Here is a 23,675-nt window from a genome sequence, read left to right as displayed (position 1 = left end):
TTCTTAAATAAAAAAATACAATGTGTTAGAAAGTCAATTTGCAGTGTTATTACCCTAATAACATAAACCGATACAATGAAGTATGAAAGGGCCCGAGAGAATAAAACGAAAATCATTCAAACAAACTAACTTTATTTCACGTGTTGCTACCTTCCTGAAAAATGTTATATGGTACAGTCATGTTTTAAATTTTTATTTCTCATTCTCGTCATGGTTACAAAAAAAACATTATAAAATGTTAGATTTTCATTGTTATTTTTAATTTTGACTATCTCGGCACTATATCAATCATACCACGTTGTAAAAGGTAAAGCTAGCTCTATTTCCACCCTCTTCCAGACAAAGCGGACAGTGGAAAACCTATGGAGACAATATTCACTCAGTATGCTTAGGCTTGGCATGAAGGGAGCTGACCCACTCCAACAGTGACATTGCGCAGAGACCAAACCTTTTTATCCCGATTTTTCGTAATTTATGTTTAGTGACATCCATTGGTTTGCCAAAATTAAGTGACACATCTGTTTGCTGTGCTCTATAATGTATTTATAAATTAAGGGATTTATATAATTACTTGCCAAGTGAGCATGTTACCTCTACACTAATATAACTATTTATTTACATATACTACACATAAATAGTATATTTTTGTAAAATTAAATACTCCAATTTATGAATTACATGAATACATTTATGTGTATATAATAGACGCAATAAACTATGTAGGTAATATTTTGAGTGAAAAAGTACTAAATTTCTCAAATTTCAACTTGTTTAAAAAAAATTACTTATAAAACAACTTATATTTGAAGTTCTTTACAATTAATTGTAATCCAAGTATCAATGAAAACAAATTAATAACCTCGGCAAGTGGTTGATATTGATACATAAACTAATTCTATAAGTAAAATGTATCTCTAATTTAAACCGGTGTTAGTTTATTTTTTTGCAATTTCTTCCAACTTTGTACCTTGGGTTTGGTGAAAGTAAAACAAATATTGATGACTTTACACGAGGCTTCGTACGCACTTTACTGCTGCATAACAGATACGTATATGCATATCCTTTTATATGGCAAAACAAACTCTGCAGATTTAAATAATGCTAACTGAAAATTTTTCATCTTCCAAGAACAGTAGTTTAGTTGCTGAAAAGCTTACAATTTTGCAACACAGAATGAAAAAACACATTATATATACCAAAATATATACCATTTACACAATAACGTATAATAAAATTATAACTTCATTCCCAGCTGTTAAAAATTATTCCGAAATTTAAATAATGATTATCAAATGTTCAGAACAATCATTATGGCATTTTGTTGTTCAAACACGTATGAATCTGTTCAAATTGATGAATAAGATGTTGAGTTACATGTATATTTAGCGAGTAGACAGATTTTTATTTCTTTCAAGCAGAAACTTTGTTCTAATTTACTAATAATATTTACAGTTTGTTTTAGTGACTTGAAATAAAGGATAAGGTTATTTTGCGGGCCCTACAGCTTGTGATATTGGATTTTGAAAGTATGAATATCTTTTAAACCGGATACAGTACAATTTGTATCGTAGCTTTCCAATCTCTGTACGAAGTCTCATCCTATATCCTTGGTTGAGTCTAGGATTATATAAATTTTTATGTACCTAATTATTAATCAATCCCTCACCAGTGAAAAAAGAACGCAATGTCTCCCCGTCGATTTTCTGTCATACAAATTGTATATGGTTTGTGGCTCCATGTTGTATGGTCAAGGGCTCGCTGCGCTGCGCTTGCGTGTTTTCCTCAAATGTTAGTGCTCAGTCCCTTCATCTCTGTTCCTTTCTGTAAATATGTCACAATGTCAAAAGAAACCAATATCTAGTACCTTACGTATACACATTTACAATTTAATTGAGTAAAAACCAGAATAAACTAAAAAGCGACCATATATGATGAAAGTTAGATAACTAAGTATTAGTGACTTGTAATATATTACTTGCCATTACTATTAGCATCACACAATACAGCTGATATTTGTTCACGCAAAATAAAAAAATTCAGGAACACTACGTTGCACGTTGCGTGTTTAACTCTCAGCTGTCAAATATATTGTCTATTTTTACAGTAAATAAAATGTTCTTTGAATTAATTTATGCGTATTTGTAGTTTGATTTTATGTAAAATACACATACGCTTTATTTTTATGTCAAATTAATTCAAATGTCAAATTTTATCCAAATCTGTCCTCTAGGTTTTATTACTATTGTAGATTAATAATGCATTCTGTAAATCATACTTCACATAGAATATTCAAATATGTCTTTCTCGTTTATATTGTTAAATAATGTTACATTGTACATGTATATACAATTAGAGTAGATGTAGATATATCATCGGTGTTACACATAATAACCTCTACATTAACCATTCGTAAAAGCTTGTTATAGAAGATGAGAGCTACACATGACATCGACTTTTCTTCGGACTTTGTCTAAGGAATATTTCTAATAGACATTTTGTTTAAAGTCTTAAGAATTTGTCTGTACTAAAAACTGTTGCTTAAATATGGAAGCAATATTTAAAAACAGGTTATAAACTGTTGTTCTAAAAACACCAACAAAAATCAGGTGTGCTAACCCTACTTACTTGAAATACCAACATTGAAGTAATGGAAGTAATTGATCTATGGTACATACACCCAAAGCTCAGTTACCCCCACATCACATATCTGACAATGATAGATTTACACATCTATTGATCAGATCCGCTACGAGATAATCTTGTGGTTATCTTTTGGTAGATCTATATCTTAACCGGTTAGCTCACGAACTGCCTCTTCTTGTACACTCGGTCAGATGGTAAACTGCCATAGATTAACGGCGCTTTAACACTAGTAGACTAGTCTCCAGAAGTATTGTCTGCCGACTGTCTCAAAGATGTCTTCTCTTGTATCTGGAGATATAGTCTGCCAACTGTCGGCCGACTGACAGCCGACTGCTCGAATAAAAGTCTGCGCTTTTCAGGAGACAAAATAGAATTAGTCTGCCAACTGTCGGCCGACTGACAGCCGACTGCTCGGATAAAAGTCTGCACTTTTCAGGAGACAAAATAGAATAGTTTTTGTTTCCTAACCAAATGGGAAACACGTAAAGAATTTATACAGCTGTTTACCTCTCAAGTATGCATATGTTCTGCGCACTTGTTAGCAAATTATATTTTGAATATTTTGATCATGTATTGCAACATGGTACAATACTGTAATCACCTCTTTCCAGGCTCATTATTTGTGACTGAAGTGGAAGCTTTGTGGCAAATACTTGTAACTTTGTTATCTTTAGTAGAGATCATTTTTGTAAAGTGTATTAAACTTGCACCACCTTCTAATCTTAAGTCCGATAACTTCAATCATAGTACGAACATTATTCAAGAAATTGGGCGGGTTCACTATCACCTCTTTCTCGGTAAAAAACGTTCTTCTTTTGTCTCATGGTTCAAAATAAAACAAGGACAAGCTAAATCCACGTTAACATCACTCACCATTTCGAGAAACACTAGTTGACTAGTCCTGCACATAAAATAGGTAGGATACATACATCAAGAACTGTGTCGGCGAACAGTATACACATAGAAAATGTGTAGTTGGCTGACTGTTTACATATACAATCTGTAAGTGTGGATGATGTTTCACGAAAAACATTTTCTTTGTCTCCATAATGAAAAAGTAATGAGTTTGTTGATATTAAGAAGTACAAAGTTTCAATTGTGTTAATTTATTATATTCTACTAATAGTTCTTCTTTTTATTCTTCTTCTTTCTAGACGTGTCATCTGGTGACCGAGGCACTCCTTGCATTCTAACGATGGCACACACACAGTCGCGTAGTGTACCTCGTTGAATAGACATCTGTGGTTGAATAATCAAAGTGTGTTTTAACCGGTATCAGCACGCAATTTTATAACTTACACTGTAATTTGTAACTAATTTGTAATTATGTAAAACTAACCTTGGTAAAGTTAGGTGGTGTAAAAAAAAAACCGTAAGTAAAACAAATACATTTTATTAGACATACAGTAACATTTATCCAATTTAATACAAACCCACACCGCTTCCGTAAGGCTGGACCTGATTGCACAGCAACAGGTCTAGCCATGGCGGGACAGGATACTGCCCTCATTAGGGAAACAGAAATAGCCATTAACTCCATAATAGAACATAATTATTGTACAAATGATGACAATTCAGAATCATTAACATTAAATGCAGAATTAAATCAGAATACAAATATGGAAACAGACACAATCAACCCCTAAACATTTAGACCAAACCCCAACACAAAACCGAAAGCGTACAGCATTAGCACTTAACAATGAAAAAACACATTCCTCTAATAATGACAAAACCCCCTCACCAGACACTAAACGAATACACATCCAACGTGTTTTACAAACCCGAACATAAAGGACCATTTGAAGTAATAGTTCAACGTAAAGATAAAAAAAAGATAAATCCATTTCAAGTAGGTAAAATTCTAATTACCCATCATAATGACATAGAATATAGTAACCGCTCAGGTAAAAATTTATCAGTTATCTGTAAGAATTATACTTCTGCCAATGAATTGGTTAACTCACCTTATCTTCCTGAATACAATGTTTTTGTACCCTCAAACAAAATAACCTCCATAGGAGTTTTAAACATAGACTCGGATATAACCGAAAATGACATTTTGACAGATTTGGTAACTGAATGTGACATCTTATCGGTGCAAAGAATTAAAAAGAAAGTAGGTAAAGATCTGATCAATAGTCAATTTGTTAAAGTAACATTTGATACAGATGAACTACCAGAGGTAGTTTTATATGAATTATCTAAGGCTTAAAGTAGAAACATATATAATTCCAGTAAAACAATGCTACCGCTGCTTTGCATATGGGCACGTAGCAAGTGCACCGTGTGAGAGACAGCGCCTTTTGTCGCAGCTGTGGAGATAAGTATCATTCCGATCAATGTGAAAATCCCATAAAATGTATTTACTGCTTTGCAGATCACTGCAGTAACTCTAAACAATGCCCTGAGTATATCAGAACAGAGAAAAATAAAAACCCGCATGAGTCTATTTAAGGAAGACTTCAATACGGCTAGTATTTTGTATCCCATTACTTATAAATCCATAAAGTACAACAAAAACCCATCATATGCTCAAATAACCAGAACTAACTTGGATGAAAAATTTTTTCCCTAGATTACCTGAAAACTCAATACACCCATGTGACCCTTTACAAACTCACAAAATCAGGCCTACCTAATTACAATAAATACTCACCTCTAATGAAAATCCAAGTAACATCTGAAAATAATCAGCCGCATCAAACTTATAACAAATTACTTAGTAATCCCAACACAAAACAATTTGATAAATTTCACAGTAGCATAAGTAGACCCCAAACTACCAATAAAACACAAGAAAAGTCTATAAAAACCACTTCACTACAAAATTTACACAAGCCAGATTACAAACTTGACCCTCAAATTAGAGAAACATTTTTAAGAATCTCTTACATGAAAAATTAGCTGAAATACGTTACAAAATTAACAGCACAACATTATCTGCCACCTTAAAAAAACAAATGGTAGAAATATTAATACCGTACATGGACCAGGAAATACTTTCTAAAAACAAATCAACTGATAAAAATATGAAAACATCTAGTAGTAAAAACTCTACTCATGGTTTAACAGTTGACAGAAATGTCTCAGGTAAAACCAAATGAATTAAAAATATTACAGTGGAATGCCAGATCTTTAAAACCAAAATTCCTTGAATTGATAAATATTTTAAATAAAAATAACATACACATTGGAGTCATTCAGGAAACCTGGATGAACGAAAATGACAATTTAAATGACAACAATTATAAACTAACAAACTTGTGTAGGAATGATAACTATGGCGGTTGTAGCATTTATAATACACAAATCAATATCCATTACAAAAATCTATTCATACAATGACAATGGTAATACAAGTTTTAGCAATAAAAAATCAACAACTATGATCATCCAATACAAATATTTAATATATATGCTACAGACAAAAAGATAACACCTGATTTATGGAATGATCACATATTTAATAATGATAATGGTCTCACTGTCTTATGTGGGGATTTTAATGCCCACCATCCATATTGGAGTGATAAAAAGGCAAACAAAAGGGGTAATGATATCTTCAATGCATATTCAAACTCAGCATTTATTTTATTAAATAATAATTTACATACAACAATTCCCACTATAAATCAACAGTCTTCGACTATTGACTTAACATTTGCATCACCTAAATTACATGCAATTCTCAAAAAACTGGGAAGTTGGAACAGATTCTGTAGGAAGCAACCATTTACCAATTTTTTATAACATTTCAAACTTCAGCTATCGTAACCGAAAACCCCCACTACACTTGGGTAACAAATAATAAAAGAAATATGAAAAAAGCCAATTGGGAACTATATACTGAAGTTATTCAAAAACAATTTAAAAGAAGTGTTAGAAAATGTACAAGATCCTTGTATTAAAATTTTATATAACATTTTAGAAGATGCAGCTAATTTTAGCCATTCCCAAATTTAAAATAAAAAGTGGAAAGTCCTCACCAAAACCTTGGTGGAATGAAGACTGTTCCCGGGCTGTCGCTCACAGAAGATTAACATTTTCTAAATTCAAACACAACATGACACCACTGAATTTTTCAAAATTATCAATATGCCCAGTATACCACCAGAGAAACAATTAGATTAGCAAAAACAAACTGCATGGCAAAACATATGTAATTTAATTAGTGAAAAAAATACCACCTCTTATACATGGCAAATAATTAAAAAACTAAAAAGTAACAATAAACTTGCTATTAACATGTCAGATATACAATATAATGAGGAACTATGTAATAGTTTTATGAAAAATATAATACAAGACTATGTCCCGCATGAAACCGAACTTAAGCCCAAAATAAATTGGAATACAAACCAAAATAATAATCTGGAAGTTAACTTTACTATTAAAGAATTACAAATAGCTATAAATTCCAAAAATAAAGATACGGCCCCAGGACCAGATGGCATTACATATAGCATGTTAAGACATATGCCTTTAAATAGCGTTAAAATATTTACTTAATATATACAATATGATTTGGAATGAACAATGTAACATCCCAGAGGTATGGAAAAAATTTAAAGTAATAGCCCTGTTAAAACCAAATAAAGAAAAACATTTATCCACTTCATACAGACCGATATCACTTATACCTTGCATGATGAAAATATTTAATACTATGGTAAAAAACAGACTAGAATGGTTAGTTGAAAAGCACAACATTATACCCAGTTTCCAATATGGGTTTAGAAAAAAACGAGGCTGTAACGATTACATTCTTAATCTTATATGCGACATCAACATAGCTTTGTCACATAATGAAAATATAGTTGTAACATCGTTAGATATATCTAATGCCTATGACAAAGTTTATATACCAACATTATTAAATAAAATGAACAAAGTTGGGATTCCAAAAAGATTTGTGACGTACTGTCAGAAATGGCTGATGGATAGACAAATACAGATGATTACGCCAAAAGCCAATTTTACAAGACAAAACATGTAGGGGCTTACCCCAAGGAAGCGTGTTAAGTCCTCTATTATTTTCTATTTATGTAGCGGACATACAATGTACAATTGAAAGAAACGTAAAGTGCTTACAATACGCAGATGATATTGTAATATATTCTTGCGGTAAGAATAATGATATATTACATGAAATAATGCAATGCACCCTAAATAACATGTGTACTAACTTTGAAAGCATTGGCCTTGAATTTAATGCTAGTAAAAGTAATACCATCATAATTTCCAGAAAAAGAAATAATGAATTGAGAACGCCTTTCCTTATTCACACCGAAAAAGTGCCCATTGTAGACAGTCTAAGGATACTAGGCATTATAGTGGATAAAGCTTTTACTTTTAAACCCCAAATTAACAATGTATTCAAAAAGTGTTTAAAAGACCTAAATATAATTAAATCAATAACAGGTGGTAGATACGGTGCACACCCAGATTTTGCCCTACAAATATACAAAAGTTTAATAAGGTCCAAACTAGACTACTGTTGTTTTATTTATGGTAACCTACCTTATAGTGAATTGAAAAAACTCAATTTTATACAAAATCAGGCTATGAGAATTTCATTGGGTGCTTTTACATCTACACCAATTGTTGCACTAGAAATCGAATCCTCCCTCATGCCATTAAACTTGAGAAGACAAATGCTTACAGATAGACTTGTATACAAGATTGTCACAGAAAAAAACCATCCTATTTTCAACAGCATTAGTTATCTAAATCTACTCTGCACTCATTCACAATACTGGATACATAAGAAAACAACCACTGTATATAAATTCTTACAACAATATAGAACAAGATAACCCTAATATACACACTATGGACAACAACACAACATATTGGGATTTTGACTTGCCCTTATTTATGACAGACAAAATAGTTAAATGTATCTCAACCTTAGAAAATTATAATCAAAGTAAAAAGGAAACAAACATAACCTATCTGAGACAATCGGTCAATGAAATGCTTAACCTAAAATTTGGCCATTGTTTACAAGTATTTACGGATGCATCAAAGACTACTAGAGGCGTGGGCATTGCCTTCTATATACCTCAACACGGCATAGCAAAAATGTACAAAATTAACAGCACATTTTCCTCGTACAACGCAGAAATGCTTGCAATATATAAAGCATTGCAGTTTATTAATGAAATAGACGAAAATAATATCATAGTTTGCACTGACTCACTATCATCTGTTCGAGCAATAGACGCGGTGAACGGGGGCAAAAGAACAGACGGATTAGTACTTGACATTTTCAAAACAGTACTATCAGAAGGCAAAAATATAAATATTATGTGGGTTCCAGGTCATAGTGGCATAAACCATAATGAACGTGTTGATAAATTAGCAAAAAAGGGCAGTTATAGAAGGAATAGAGCTAAAAAATTCATTTATTCCCCATGAAGATTTTAAAAATCTCAGAAAGAGATATTATAAAGAAAAAGTAAATAATCAACTAATATCAACAAAACAAAGCCATTTGGTACAAACACATTTTAGACATCACTAAGCCCAACCCATGGTTTAAAACACATAAAATGGAAAAGAAATGACATAGTAAATATTAATAGAATGAGATTTGGACATGCTAACATCAACAGTAAAATTATACAAAATAAAGAAATATTTTACACCCCTCTGCCTTAAATGCAACATGGGAACTGAGGAAACAATAGACCATATCATCATAGATTGTCCCCAATATGAACATGCTAGAGTAGAATTAAATAAAATCAAACAGACATTTCAAGATAAAACACATCCAGTGAAAGACATTTTGCAAACTAACAACACAGACATTTACAGAAAATTATGCGACTTTTTGAACATAATACAAAAACATTTATAAAACACACAAGAACATTTATGTATACCTATTCACTGGGATTCTTCATCCGTGGTCGTCCCCTTTCGGGTTAGAAATGTCATATAGACCCATGACGAGAAGACTCCTTTTAACCTCTATCATACTTTTAACTTCCCTACATCCCACTTTTACTAATATTATACTCTAACATGAACATACATTTATGTAACTAATATTTAAATGTAATTTTTTCAGATGTAAAAGAAAAAGAATGACCTTCAACCACAGAAGAAATTTTAATTATAAAAACTCAGTGGACAACGGGGCTAAATGACAAAGTCATAGCCTTTAAAGAAAAAAAAAAAAAAAAAAAAAAAAAAAAAAAAAAAAAAAAAAAAAAACGATGGCACTGTATCTTTGGTGTTTTTCAAATAAACAAACAACCTTTTTACGAGTTGTCATAATCGTTAGTAGTACTTTTGTGAGGACACCATTACGTGTGTTTTACTGACAGAAAATTGAAACACTCAGAGAACAAGACTGTTTTTATTTACTACCTACACATATTCTATTCAAGGATACGATTTTCTGCCAAAATGTTCCTTATCATCCACGGTAACAGTCAAGTTATTCGACTTGAAAGAGTGATCTTCCATATACAGAGTGTCCCAAAAGTTAGTGTCAAGCTAAAGCCCAGAGATAGAGCACTACCTAATGTACTTAAATAACCTAAACCGTGATCAGTTTTTTATTTTATTTTTAGTAAACTCTTGACTGTTATACCGTTTTTAGTAGTTATAGCCACATAAATAGTTCATATAATTTCTGATTTTTTTTCAAAACTACGACAAAAATATATTTGACGGATATAATCGTAAATTTGTTACTATACCATTAATGTATTACATCCATGTTTTTTTGTTTTTTTAATCATTGAATTTTAGAAAACGTGAAATCTTTACATTTTAAAATCTTTAAAAGCAAATTAAAAATAAAAATCTTATTATTTTTTATTACTCATAATTTAAAAAAACATGTACATTTGATCAGCTGATCAAATGATTACCTTTACAATATGGCAGTACTATCCTAATTATATTATAACTTAAATGCCACACAAAACGCATGGAGCTGAAAATTCCAGTTTTATTGGAAGATTAGAAAATCAGTTAAAACGATATCAATGATAATTCCTACAATTGTTTATTCATGTTTTACTTTTAAAATACAATTAGTAGTTCTGTGTGACAGCACAGTACAATAATTTAGTTAATTAATTAATCTTGTTTACAAATACAAGTTACGTTTAAACAATACTATGAATTTTAACATTACTACACACTACACAATAATACTACACACACTTGGAAAACTACTGTAGTGCAATGATAAAACTCCGTAGTTTTTAGCAGTGAGTTTTATCTGATAACCTGGCTATCTACAATATACCCAAATTGGTACTATAGTACCAGTCAGTTATTTGTAAGAAAAATAAAAATGATCTATTAATAAAAAGTATCATGGAGTCGGTCTTATCGGAGTCATGTATCCAAGAATACCCGGAGTCATGTATACCCTCACCAATGTGTGGTTATCGTAGGCCTATAGTCTGTTGCGGCCAAGTGACCTAGATATGTGGGGTGACTGCAGAATGGAAAAGTGAGTACAACCATGATTTAGGGTAATATCTAGCCATGCAAGGATACTCGCTAGTATTTGTATTATTTATATACAAACTCGTATGTGTTTTAATTCATCTCTGGGACTTTGAAATTTAATACTTTTTACCAAAGAATGGAAGCTTTTAATTACTCCATTTAAGCCAGAGGAGAAAGGAAATGACGCTAAATCTAAATGATTAAAAGAAAAACAAAGTAAGGCGTAAGGCTTGTTTCTTTTTAAAGTTTATATTTTAATTTTCATTTGCTTCCATAATGGGGTTTTCTGCAATTTTTATGATATGGTACCTAAAATATAGTTATAAGCCTATATTTTACATATATTTTTTAACTCAAAACTTTCTAACAAAACAGTAAAATAAACATTTATTATTGACTATGAAGTCGGAAATGTGTTTTTTTGTCCGAAAATCTTTCAGAAGAGGTTTTATAAAAAGTATGATAACAATTATAAGCAAAACTTAATTTTTTGTACACTTTAGCTTGTAGCATCAACAAGCGAATATTGAAGTCAGCAGCAAATGAAGCTCTCGTTTTAGAACCGCAAAATATTTTATAACTCATGGAAAATAAGTTTGGGTTTGTAATCCTTTATAAATATTTTAGGTATTTCTGAAATATTTGCGATTTTCCAAACTTGGATTTTTGAAGTTAGTTACGATTCATGCTTTTTTTCTATCTTAATGTTGTTTGTACCTATGCCTGTCTTTAGATGACTTGCTTGTTTTGATCCAGAGTGGCTGAAAACATGAAAATGAAATTGAACACATAACCATAACCTCAATTTTGTGTGAATGGGTGTAGGTGTAGGGCTATTGTGTATTTCAATGGCGCACCTTACGTAGAAATTATATTAATATTGTTTGGTAAATTTACAAAATTAGCAATAATTTGACGTTATGGAAGTTACAAGAACAAGTATGTATTTTACTTTACTCTGTGTTTGTTTGTTCAGCTTAGATAGTGAAGGAACACAATATTCCATTGTAAGCTAGGCCTATGCAATGCAGTTGTGATTTCATTATGAAGGGGTTTGGCAACTTGATAATAAAAAATCATGAAACAGTTGAAGGAAGTATGATTTGAAGCTTTCTGCAATAGCTATTTATATTTAATATAAACCAATTTCAATTGTAAGCTAGGAATGCACTCATTAGGCTTAGAGTTTCTGTACTCTCTAGTGTAATCAAGGGGTAGAGTACGATAAGCGGACCCGGTTTTTTTATATCGAAATTGGCAAACGATATTACTTATTGATAACCATTGATATAATCCATCGATACTGATTAATTATTTTGAATTATTAACTTAAATAGTCTGTATCAACAGCTGTAAATCAACACTTTAAAATAATACACGTAGGGTAATATTTCAATTTTACATAAGTAATCTTAATTATTAAAAATGGCAGTCAATTTTAGAAAACTACAAGACATTGCTTTGAAAGATGATAAGACATAAATAAAATATATTGTTTTTTGGGGCTTTAACATGTTGGACTCGTACCGAAAACCCCATTATGTGAAATTTATGGGAAAGAAACAACTGTAACTGTGAGAGCAGCAAATATGGCCGTCTTCAGTTTTCCTAATTTTTGTTATAATAATTTGTTTGATCACTATAAATATTAAATTCATATTTAAATTTAAAGCATATGATTGTTATTGAGGACTATAGATATTTTTATATCGATTGATAGTCTAGGATTTGAGATGCCAATATTAGGTATCGAAGACTACATTCTTGGATATAAAAAACCGGGTCCGCTTATCGTACCCTACCCATAATCAAGTTTAAGTGTAATAAGCATCCACGACAATGAATCATTGATATTTCTGATTATCTACCTACCAAATGAATCATTGATATTTCTGATTATCTAAATTACTAAACGGCATAAAATCAAAATTTTGAACAAAGTTACGTTATAAGTATTTCAAATTATAGTAGGCCTAGTTCAGCTATGGTTTTAGCTTTAAAAAAGTAATAATTTACTGGGGAAATTTTAATTATAAATAGCCTATGCATAATTTTTTATTATAACTTTGATTACAGTCAAGTAGCACTAGTCACAGTCCCCGCCAGGGGTAGACTTTAATAAGCGGCCTACTCGTTCGATTGCTATTATCGAATGGTTCGACTGTTTTTATCCGAAGGATAATTTGTATTACAATTTATCATATGATTTCAATGTAAACAATAAACAACGATAAGTAACTAATTTTTTGAGACTTTGAAAATGGCGATGAATATGAGGAAAGTATATATTTCACACAAGTGACAAGATTTGTTTAAGTATCAACATAGTATCTTAAGTATATGTGAGTTTGGCTCCTGGTAAAACAAGGGGAAAATTCTTTCCTCCATTTCACTAAAGCGGTTACTTATTAGCATCAAGCTAGGCAAGTTATAAATATTGTAAGGTTTCTTTGATATCTAAGTCTAGGCCATCCGAGGTTTTGTTGTTTTGTGATGTTATGTAGTGTTCAAGAATCTTCTTGTTACGGTAATTTATTATTTAACTCTTATAGTATACGATTTTTTACATACATCGAAGTTGGATAATATATCAAATTGTTCGATAGTATCAATCGAATAACGAGTGTAGGACGCTTATTACAGTCTCCCTGCCGCCAGATCTGAGCTTGCATTCAGTTAGACTACTATAGAGGGATGTTTTTAAATTTATTCGCTAGGGATATGTATGACCAGTATTTTCTATACCAAATCATCTAGTTGGATCTAACCATTGGAAAGTACCAATCGCAAATGGCAATGGCCAGAAGTATGGGCTTCGGTGGCACCAAAGACTCAAAAAAATAAAACTAATAGTAGCGAACATTGTTTTCCATGGAAAAAAATCCTACTGTAGAGAGATCTGCAAGTTTCACAAAATCCCTTAATATAATTTTTTTATTAGTTTAACAGCACTTAATTATTCAGTTTAAAATCTAAATATATATATACAAGAGAATACTTTCTCAAATCACTTTAAAAATAGTTTATTAATTAGCAGTTCATTAATTTAAAATTAAAGTGGACTTGAAAGAACAATCCTTGTACTTCTCAGATATTTAGATTTAATTCCCAAAAGCTTACATAACCACTTGTGTTGTAAAAGTTTTCTCAAGAATAAAATAAATTAAAGTGAACTTCTTTCAAAAATAAAATCAAACTAAGAATTTAACTTTCTTATAAAACTGAAATAAAATAACATTTATAATTTGATTCAACAAAAAAAGTAATTTTCTCTACTATAAACGAGGCTGAATAAAATTGAACTAAAAACTTCCTGAAAAAATTCTTTGTACCACTTTGGTCACAACCTGTTACTGTTGATACAGACTCAAAGTTCAAACTGTCATTTAATTATGTTTCACCCAAAAATATTTACTAAAAACTCTACATCTTGATGTGTAAAAATTATTCTGACTGTTCTATACTAAATGGTTACTATAAGTAACTTTTAAATAATATTAAAATTTAAGACTTTACTTTGAACAATAAATCTTTCATTAAACCCCAGCGTAGCCTGTTACGCAACACGTGGTTTGGCATACTCTTACCTTGTAAATTAACTAAATGCGAAACATCAAACTTAGTAATAGTGAGGTTATGTATATTATTTTTAGCTTATCTTGTCTGTATTGTGTAGTTTTATATATAGTTGTTAGGGACACTGCATTTTTTATTGGGTGGGACAGATACAGTTAACCTTAATATTAAGTTAATTTGTGTGCGTTTCTTTTTCTTTTGAGTATAACAACAATGTGGGGGACCTAATTGAAATTATAAAAATGTAATTAATGGAAAAAATAGGGATAAAAAATATTAAAAAAAATATATTGTAGATTGGAAGATAAAATGAATGAAAAAAATGTTTGCTTTGTAACACAGCAACAGAAAACCTGTTGAAAAATCACTACACGTTATCTAGTGTCTATAGTGGAAATAATGTGTTATCTTATATTATATGTGACCTGGAGCCTCTTTGCAAGTGGTCATGGAATGCAGTATTGTTACAAGTAATCTAGTAACAATAAATTACACTTCAGTTAAACAGACGCTAACAATGTACCATGCCAAGCAAAAGTTTTGTATGGCTACCACATAAGAAACAGTGTGAAAGTGGCATAAGATCAAGTTCTGGTGGTTAAACAAAGCGTTAAATATACCAACTCTATCATAATAACCCTAATGTTTATATTTTGTTAAATTAATACGATTCACTAAATGTTAATTAAAATAATTCAATTAAATATTTTGAAGAACCATGTTTGTTTTTCTATTCAGATTTTCGTAAAGTGTTGCCAGAAATAGAGGACACCATCAACCGATGTGTATTCATGGCGATTGATGGAGAATTCACGGGACTCTCCTCTGGCCTGGAGAAAGCAGTTTCAGCTTTTGACACCCCTGCTGAATATTATCACAAAATCAAGAATGGTTTCCTTGGATTTTCTTCTCGTTCAATTCGGTCTTGTGGCTTTTATGTATAATGAGGAGCAGAAAAAGTAAGACAGGGTCTGATATTAGTTTATAATGTGTACCACCAAATAAACTGCATAGTATTAAAAACCACTTTCATCATGTATGTTTAAATTATTTTTGACAGTTGTTACATATTATGAATTTATATTGCAAATTTCAATACTAAGTGATTAACTTACATTTACCTTAGTTTTGTTTCAGATGATGTCGAAACTCTTTTGTTTTTAACAATGGATATTATACTATGTTTGTTTAGAACAGTCTATTTGCCTCTTAAATGAAAAAATATACTATTATTTAGGCTGTAGCCGAGCTGCTCTATACTATTAATATATAAGTTTGGAATGTCATTTTTTGGTATTAACATTTATTTGGATCAAAATCTTAGTTTGAAATATAAATTCATGAGATAAAAACAAATATTACATGTTGATCGATGAACCAATGGCTGTTTGGAGATAATTCATGTTGTGTTAACTTTAAAACATCTGGTCAGGTTTTAAAAATGGTAAGGTGAGTAAATGACAAACATTCTCATGAATCAACTTTTTATTTTTAACATTGAAGAATGAACACTTGGTTTTACTACACACTTATATTTTCTTAACATATAAGTTTTAAAATAAGTAAATAAACTGTTTTTGTCAGAAACATTTAAGAATGATTGGTTAAATTATAGTTATAAATAGTGAAGCTTTTCTACTAGTTCACAGTTATAGACAACACAAAATAAAATTTTAAAATCTGTAGAAATTATAGACTTTTAAAAACATTTCCTAAAAATTACAATTTTCAACCACATTTAGTAGCACTTTAAACTATGATATAGTCAGGAGTCCAATTTAATTAAATAGTTATTGTAAATTAGTAGATTTCATTTGTTCATTAACAGTGTGTTGTCACAACACACAATATATATATATATATTTTTTTATGTAATTTTTAGGAAATTTTTTAAAAGTCTATAATTTCTACAGATTTTAAAATTTTATTTTGTGTTAACTTGATATATATACATATATATATATAAAGTTTCTTCTTAGGCTGTCATAATTATTGACTATTGTTCCTACAGATATACACACAGAGCCTATAACTTCTACCTGTTCCCAAAGCCTCTGTCAAGGCAGGCTCCTGACTGCCGATTTCTGTGTCAAGCTTCCAGTCTTGACTTCTTGGCTTCACATGGTTTTAATTTTAACAAACTCTTCAATGAAGGTAAGTCCACATTCTTGTTGAATTTTAATTTAATGTAAGTATTTTTGAGTGAATGAATTTATAACATGCGAGGAAGGTATTATATGAGTCTGCAAATAAATCAAGAAATTATGCTCCAAACTTCTATTCAGTGAATAATCTGTAACAACTAGTGTAGTAACTATACTGTTCTGTAACAGGGATACCATACCTAAACAAGAAGGATGAAACGACTATGAGGACAAAATTGGATGAGGCAAGAGAGAGACGGAAATCTATTGGAGAGAAAAACAATTCATTTGTAGAATGTCCTCCAGAACATGTCGACGCTGTGAAGAAAGCTGTGTAAGATATAGTTTGTCTTCTTCCTAACCCTTATGAATTGAATTACATTTGTTTACTCAGCCAATTTCAATAAAATAAAAGCTGTTTCAGACATAAAGCTACATAACCAGATTTTAACCCTTTTAGGACGAGCGATACAAAGTTCATTGCCGAAGAAGATGATGCAGGCTATCAATGTATAGCCGCAGTTGCCTTGTTGAATAAGACAAGTGGGCTATCTGTAGCTTGCTTTTTTTTTTAATGTTTATGAGTCACGAAATGTAAAATCTTGATTTTCTATACTAACAAATATTCTATGACCGTCTACAAATATATATATGTGGTCACATTGTATTATAACTAATTTACATTTTTTCACGTCATGTAACAGCTGTCGCATCGTCACTTCAGCTCTATGATCATACAGCAGATGTATTGTGTATTTATTACGTTTTTATCATTATTTTCCAACCATTCAACACCAAATTTGTACTCTTATAAAAAAATTAAGTAAGGAACAAAAAAATGTTGTTTTGATAGTAAACTATTTTGTTTTTTAATAAACTAAAAATAAATAAAAAAAAACACAAAAAGCAAAGTAAAATATTTTAAATAAATATTCCACTAAACAAATTATTATTAAGTAATTTCATATTGAAGACTATGGATCAAAAAATTACAAACATTGTTGTCGTCCTAAAAGAGTTAAAGTGTTTTGTATTTATATTATGAATGAATTTTTAAAAATTTAAACCATGTTCTTTTACAAATCTTAGTAATTCAAAAACCTGTAAATGTAGAAATCGCATATATTCTCGGGCAAGTGAAAATGGATACTCGAATAGTGAATTTGTCAATAAGCTCAATAAAATAATTGAACATTTTTCCTTCACAACTGGCCTGACCTATTTTTACCTGTTTATTACATCCCAGTTTAACCCATGGAGATCCGAGGATATGGATGTATAAGCTTAAGTAGCATCAAGAACCAACAACATTATATAAACTGAAATTTGCAAAAATGTTTAATATTTTGTTACACTTTGTACTCTACATGTGGTATAATTTTTAATCCATTCCACTACACATTAGGATGTAATGGCAGATAACAAGAGCTCCAACTTGGACTTAGGGCAACTTTAACATCCATTGTGTAGGTTGAGAAATGACAGACATCCCTCGAGATAGTACGCAAATTCAAGGCCAGATCACATGAACGCTCGTAAAGGTTACCTTTAACTTTGGTGCTACTAGTAACATAAGCTTCCAAAAATAGTAGCTTCCGATTAATACCAAAATAGGTACCTTTATTACATTTTTTTTTGGAATTTTCATTTTAATAATTTAAGTTTAAATTGAAATTTTCTTAAAAATAATATTTTTCTATTTTGTGCTGTGAGTGAATAAAAGATATTGTTAAATATATAGTTCTATATTTTAAAATTCTTCATGATATTAGAAAGATATAAAATTAGGCTTGATAGATGTAGAATTTTTTTTTACACGTTTTAATACTTTTACTAAAGAGAAAAGGTTTGTTAACATCTTGATGTTTAAAAAAGATACATTCTAATTTTGTTTTTGTAATCATTGGCTCTTAGTGTAAAAATTTCCTTCCAAAATCATAAACAAAGTTTGTGTCTAGAACTAAACTATCCGCTAGTTATGTTTTAATTTAGTTTACCTCATTTTGATGACAATATTTTTGATTGGGAGCAATATTTACAGATACTAAAAGATTTCCTCTGGCTTTCGAATAATCACCTTCACTCAATTGACAGCACTTGCAAAAGTCAAATTCACTTTTATACTAGATGAAGCAATACAGTGTCTTTCACTTCCAGGCTGGTTTGTTTTTCGATGAAATAGAAAGACTAGATGAAATCTTGTTTTGGTCTTGTATTGACAATGAAACTTCAGTGTTATCAGTAGTTTAGGGATAGTGCTGTAAGGCTGGCTTTCATCTCACTTTTGCATTTCTTAGCAATGTTTAAGTTCTTTTCCATGGTTAGGCCTACTGATAAATTTAGTTAGTCATTCCAAAATATAAAATCAAAATATAATAAAATTTAAAACAATCTAGTAATAGTAGTTGCTAGTTGTAGACATCAAGGTGTTTAGAAGTGTACAAAAAAGTGTTTTATTTGCATGTGTAGTAGCTAAGGTGTATAAAAAACATTGTAATAGCAAAAAAGCAAGGCTCTTGGTGGGATGAAGTGTCTGATACTTATTTGCATGGAATTTAATGTGATGACAAATAAGATTCTATTCATAGTATCATTGAAAAAGCAATACTGCATTATACTTTAAACTTATTTACAAAAAATGACATATTTCTCTTGGTTAGTCTTTCTTTCTCACTATTGTATCAATTTTACAAAAGCTTATTTATTGTTATTTATTTATATTAGAATTTAAGTAAATGTAATAAGTAACTGCCAATTTTACAGTAACTCGATCACAGAATTCCTCTCAACAACTCATGGTCCAGTTGAACTTACACTGCCACCAACCAATGGTTTCATCAGAAAACTGATCTACCAAGAGGTATGGAAGCGCTACTCTAACGATGACCTCCGAATAGAGACCAAGAATGGTATCATGGTGGTGAAGAGACCGCCTACAGTGGAAGAAAAGGCAGAAGAGGAAAAGAAGAAGTTGGAAGATGAGGAATCGGAGCTAGATGAAGCTATTGGATTTTCCAATGTGATAAGACTTATATCTCATTCGGTAAGGTTATAGATTCACACTGACAGGTAGTTTCAGTAAGAGATCTGACAATTACTACTTTTCATAAATTAAAAATTAAGCAATCCAATAACTTTTTATTAAATATTAATGTTTTTTTGTTTTCAATAAATTAACTAAATGTTATCACCTACTGTGCTGGGAATATCTGTTGTAAATAGTCTGTAGGGTTTTGAATTTGGTTGATGGCAATGTTAGTGTAAACTTACAACCAAATCTAAATTGAATCCAAAATAGAATTATGAAGTGAAGCAACTAAATGCTGCTGCCACTAACTTATTTGAAAAAGTTACCTCTACTGTGCTCTTTTTAAACATTTTTATTAATGTGTATGGAAATATTTTTTTTAATATATTAGTTTTTTGTAAATATAAAGAAAATTTCTCTAAATTTGACATTAATTTGATAAGTCAAAGTAGTGAAATGATGATTTTAATAGACCATATACATTGGAATGTTAACTTTACTTAATCATAAGTACTCCATATTTAGACATTATATCTTTATTTTGGTATAATGATTACATGTTTATTAAAGTTTATGAATTAAATAAGAATTTAATGGTAGTCACAGGTCAGTCAATGACCATAAGGGCAATAAGTGCACATGTACAAGGGTCGCCAAAATGTCCTTATTACTGTAGAGGACATACTTAGTCCTATAAACTGAGTATATTAAATATTTTTCTGAAAATGGCATTGAAGTAATTTAACCCTATAAGTGGCAAGCGCCGTCTGAGACGTATGATTCACGCTGTCACAGCCATCGCTTCACATTTAAGGCCGTTGCTCCGCAACCGTCCATTATTTTTAGGCCTAGTTTGAACTATCGTATTCTCCATGAAATTTCCTATACATATCATATAGTATAGTGTGTATTCATGTTACTAATGTTTGCTGGCTTAAATGATTCCGACGGTTTTCGTTTGACCTGGTGGCAGATGAGAGAACAGCTGTCTTCTCGTCTCGTCACTGTTTTGTTTGGTGACTTTGCGTACTGTTATTGTCAGTATATTATTGTTTATCGCGTTGTTTGTGTTACCGGTAAATGTTTAGGTTATTCGTTCGTCATGGAAAATGTTGGGGTACTTTGGGATTATACCGACTACACCAGTATGAGGAACACAAACAAATAAAATGTATAGAAAAAAAAAAAACATTATAGAACGAAAAAGCAACTCTTCAATTACAAACTTACAATGATTATTAATTGTTAATGGGTTTCCTGTGACGCCCAGAAAGCAGTAATATCAAGGATGAGTGAGTCTAGTGGATTACCGCCTTCAGCAGCAACTGCTGACCGCAACGCATATTTTAGATGTAGGCAACTAGTCATGATCTTGTAAAAAACTAATGGCCCCCTCTTCGCTCCTGGGTAAATCCCAAATTCTCATAGTGTCACCCATCACTAATCTATTACACACACAGTAAAACACGGAAGTACAACAAAGCGACACACTCGACAGACACTTCGGCACGAAAAGTACAAGAATGCGGTGCACCAGCTGAACGGGCGGCGAGAATCTGTAGTCACCTTATCTACTAGATCGCTCGACTTTAACCTCTGTTTGAGGATGGGGAGGGGTTTTGCGATAAGACAATTCCTGTTTTATATTTACGAAATATACTGTGCTATGACAAACTCATCCACTATTATAGGCCTTACACTACTGGGAGGAAAAGACAAGCCCCTTCTAGTGACTCGGGAGTAAAAAAACTAGTTTATACATATACATAGTTTTTCCCATCTAACTTTTTTGTTATTGTAAATAGAAAAAAATGTATAAGAAGTAATTTGTTTAGAATAAAATTGTGTATATTCTGTGAATTTGACATTATTTTGTAGCTCCAGTAGTTTCAAAGTGACGGACAGGAGAACTTAAAAATTATTTTTTCTAAAAAAAATTGTTTACACATCTACAATGATATTAATCTGAAAATAATGGTAAGGCACCAAATATTATAATTATTCTTATTCTATAGTTCATAAGGAAAACAAAAATATATAATGTTGCTAGGTTATCACTTAGATAATATTTTCTAAAAATAAGTTTAACGATCACGGCAATTTACCCAAAAACGGCCTACCACTGAGACCACAAATGACCGCCATTTATAGGGTTAAACCATCTTTCAATTATCTACCTTAAATCATTAAACTCTTATTTTGTACAACCTATGATATGTTTTTTTTTTATTTTCTCTTATTTCATACCATTGGCCCTAATATTAACATCTCAGTGATACAGAGTAGGTGCCCACACCAACAACCATCTTGCTAGTATGGCCCCATGCCTAATATGTCCATATTTTATACTTGTGGCTGTAGGTTGATTCTGTCGTGTGTACTGACACTATAATTTACATATGCTAATTTACAATATACTAAATGTTTTGTTTCTTTGTAACGTTTCTTTTTTATTTTAAGATGGATACTTCATTAACATACTTATACTCATACAACATATTATTGTGTATGTTCCAGAGAAAGTTGGTGGTGGGACACAATATGCTGCTGGACTTGTGTCACGTCCTGCACAGGTTCTGTGAGCCACTGCCAGACAGTTACCAAGAGTTTAAGGAACTCCTGCATACCGTTTTCCCATAGTGGAGTCTATCCACTTGGTCCTTGATACATTAGTTTAGGATAAGTAAAAGGTGATCACTTTTTTATTCTAACATTTATTTTTGTTGTCTGAGAATCTTTAACCCTTCAACGCGTTATTTTTTTTTTCATGGTCATACTCCCTCCTGCGTTGATTTTTCTGGCGGCTTTTTAAAGATTTTGTGTTTTATAAATAATATAAGCAAATTACCCAAGTTTATAATTATTTTATTATACTTCTATGTTGTTAGTGTTTAAAATTAGCCAAATTAAACAAAATTAACCTACTTTAGGTTAATTTCCCTAAAAGCTAGCTAACCTACAAACCATCCCCAACTCATGTTTATAAAACACAACAAATTGTTCCTGTCAAAACGGGATTTCCTTCTTCAAAACAATATAGTTAGCTTGTAAAACTAATAATAATAACTAAACAAAGGAACGTAAAACACATAAGAATATGTCAGTTGAACATAACCATCACACTAACAATGACTGTAAACAACAACAAACGTAAGCTGACAAACGATCGGCTGCACGGCAATGACGTCGTCTTGAATGCAGCTGATTTCTCAGATATTTTTTCTAAAGATCGATTTTTTCGAGATATCGACTCAATTAATCGAAAGTTTGAATCTTCTCCTTTCGATTGGTATACATTTTTCATTGAAAACATTCGATAGTCATATGTTACAGCTACAAAAATAACCGACTACTCCATGACGTACTCAGTACGGCAAAAACGCGATCTTAAGTAAAAGTGTCATGACGTACCTAGTACGGCAAAACGCGTTGAAGGGTTAAAGAAAAATACAAATTACATCTTATTGATAACTTATTACAGGTGATTATTTATAACGGATTGCTTTTTTGTAAAACTCTAAACTATTTATTATTTTGCCTTGGCATTTACTTATGATTGATTGACGTAATATTTTAGGGTGCAATATGTAAGCGTACGTATAATGGAGTTCACTTTCGTTGTATCTCATATCAGCAGTACTGTAAATTTCAGTCATAGTAGTTAACAATTTATTTTGTTCCAAAATGTTCTGAAATGTTAATTTGATTAGTTTAGTTATTTTTAAATATTGAAAATTCATATATTTATCTTTAGCTGTGCTCTTAACCCTGTAGCATTTCTTAACCCTGTGAGGAGATAA

The 23,675-nt window shown here is 31.1% G+C and overlaps 1 protein-coding gene across 1 annotated transcript in view; it reads left to right on the top strand.

Annotated features, from left to right (window-relative positions):
- Positions 1-11,907: 11,907 nt before the first annotated feature.
- The window catches only part of LOC124372563 (poly(A)-specific ribonuclease PARN-like), a 28,764-nt gene continuing 16,996 nt past the window's right edge, over positions 11,908-23,675 (top strand). Inside the window, 7 exon segments of the mRNA XM_046830964.1 lie at positions 11,908-12,066; positions 15,442-15,596; positions 15,598-15,662; positions 16,715-16,857; positions 17,037-17,181; positions 19,611-19,890; positions 22,393-22,514. Coding sequence (XP_046686920.1) covers positions 12,048-12,066; positions 15,442-15,596; positions 15,598-15,662; positions 16,715-16,857; positions 17,037-17,181; positions 19,611-19,890; positions 22,393-22,514 — 929 coding nt within the window. The 5' untranslated portion in view covers positions 11,908-12,047.

The sequence above is a fragment of the Homalodisca vitripennis genome, unplaced genomic scaffold (genome assembly GCF_021130785.1).
Source record: "Homalodisca vitripennis isolate AUS2020 unplaced genomic scaffold, UT_GWSS_2.1 ScUCBcl_3500;HRSCAF=9067, whole genome shotgun sequence".
NCBI lineage: Eukaryota > Metazoa > Arthropoda > Insecta > Hemiptera > Cicadellidae > Homalodisca > Homalodisca vitripennis.
This window is presented reverse-complemented; position numbering and strand designations above follow the sequence as displayed.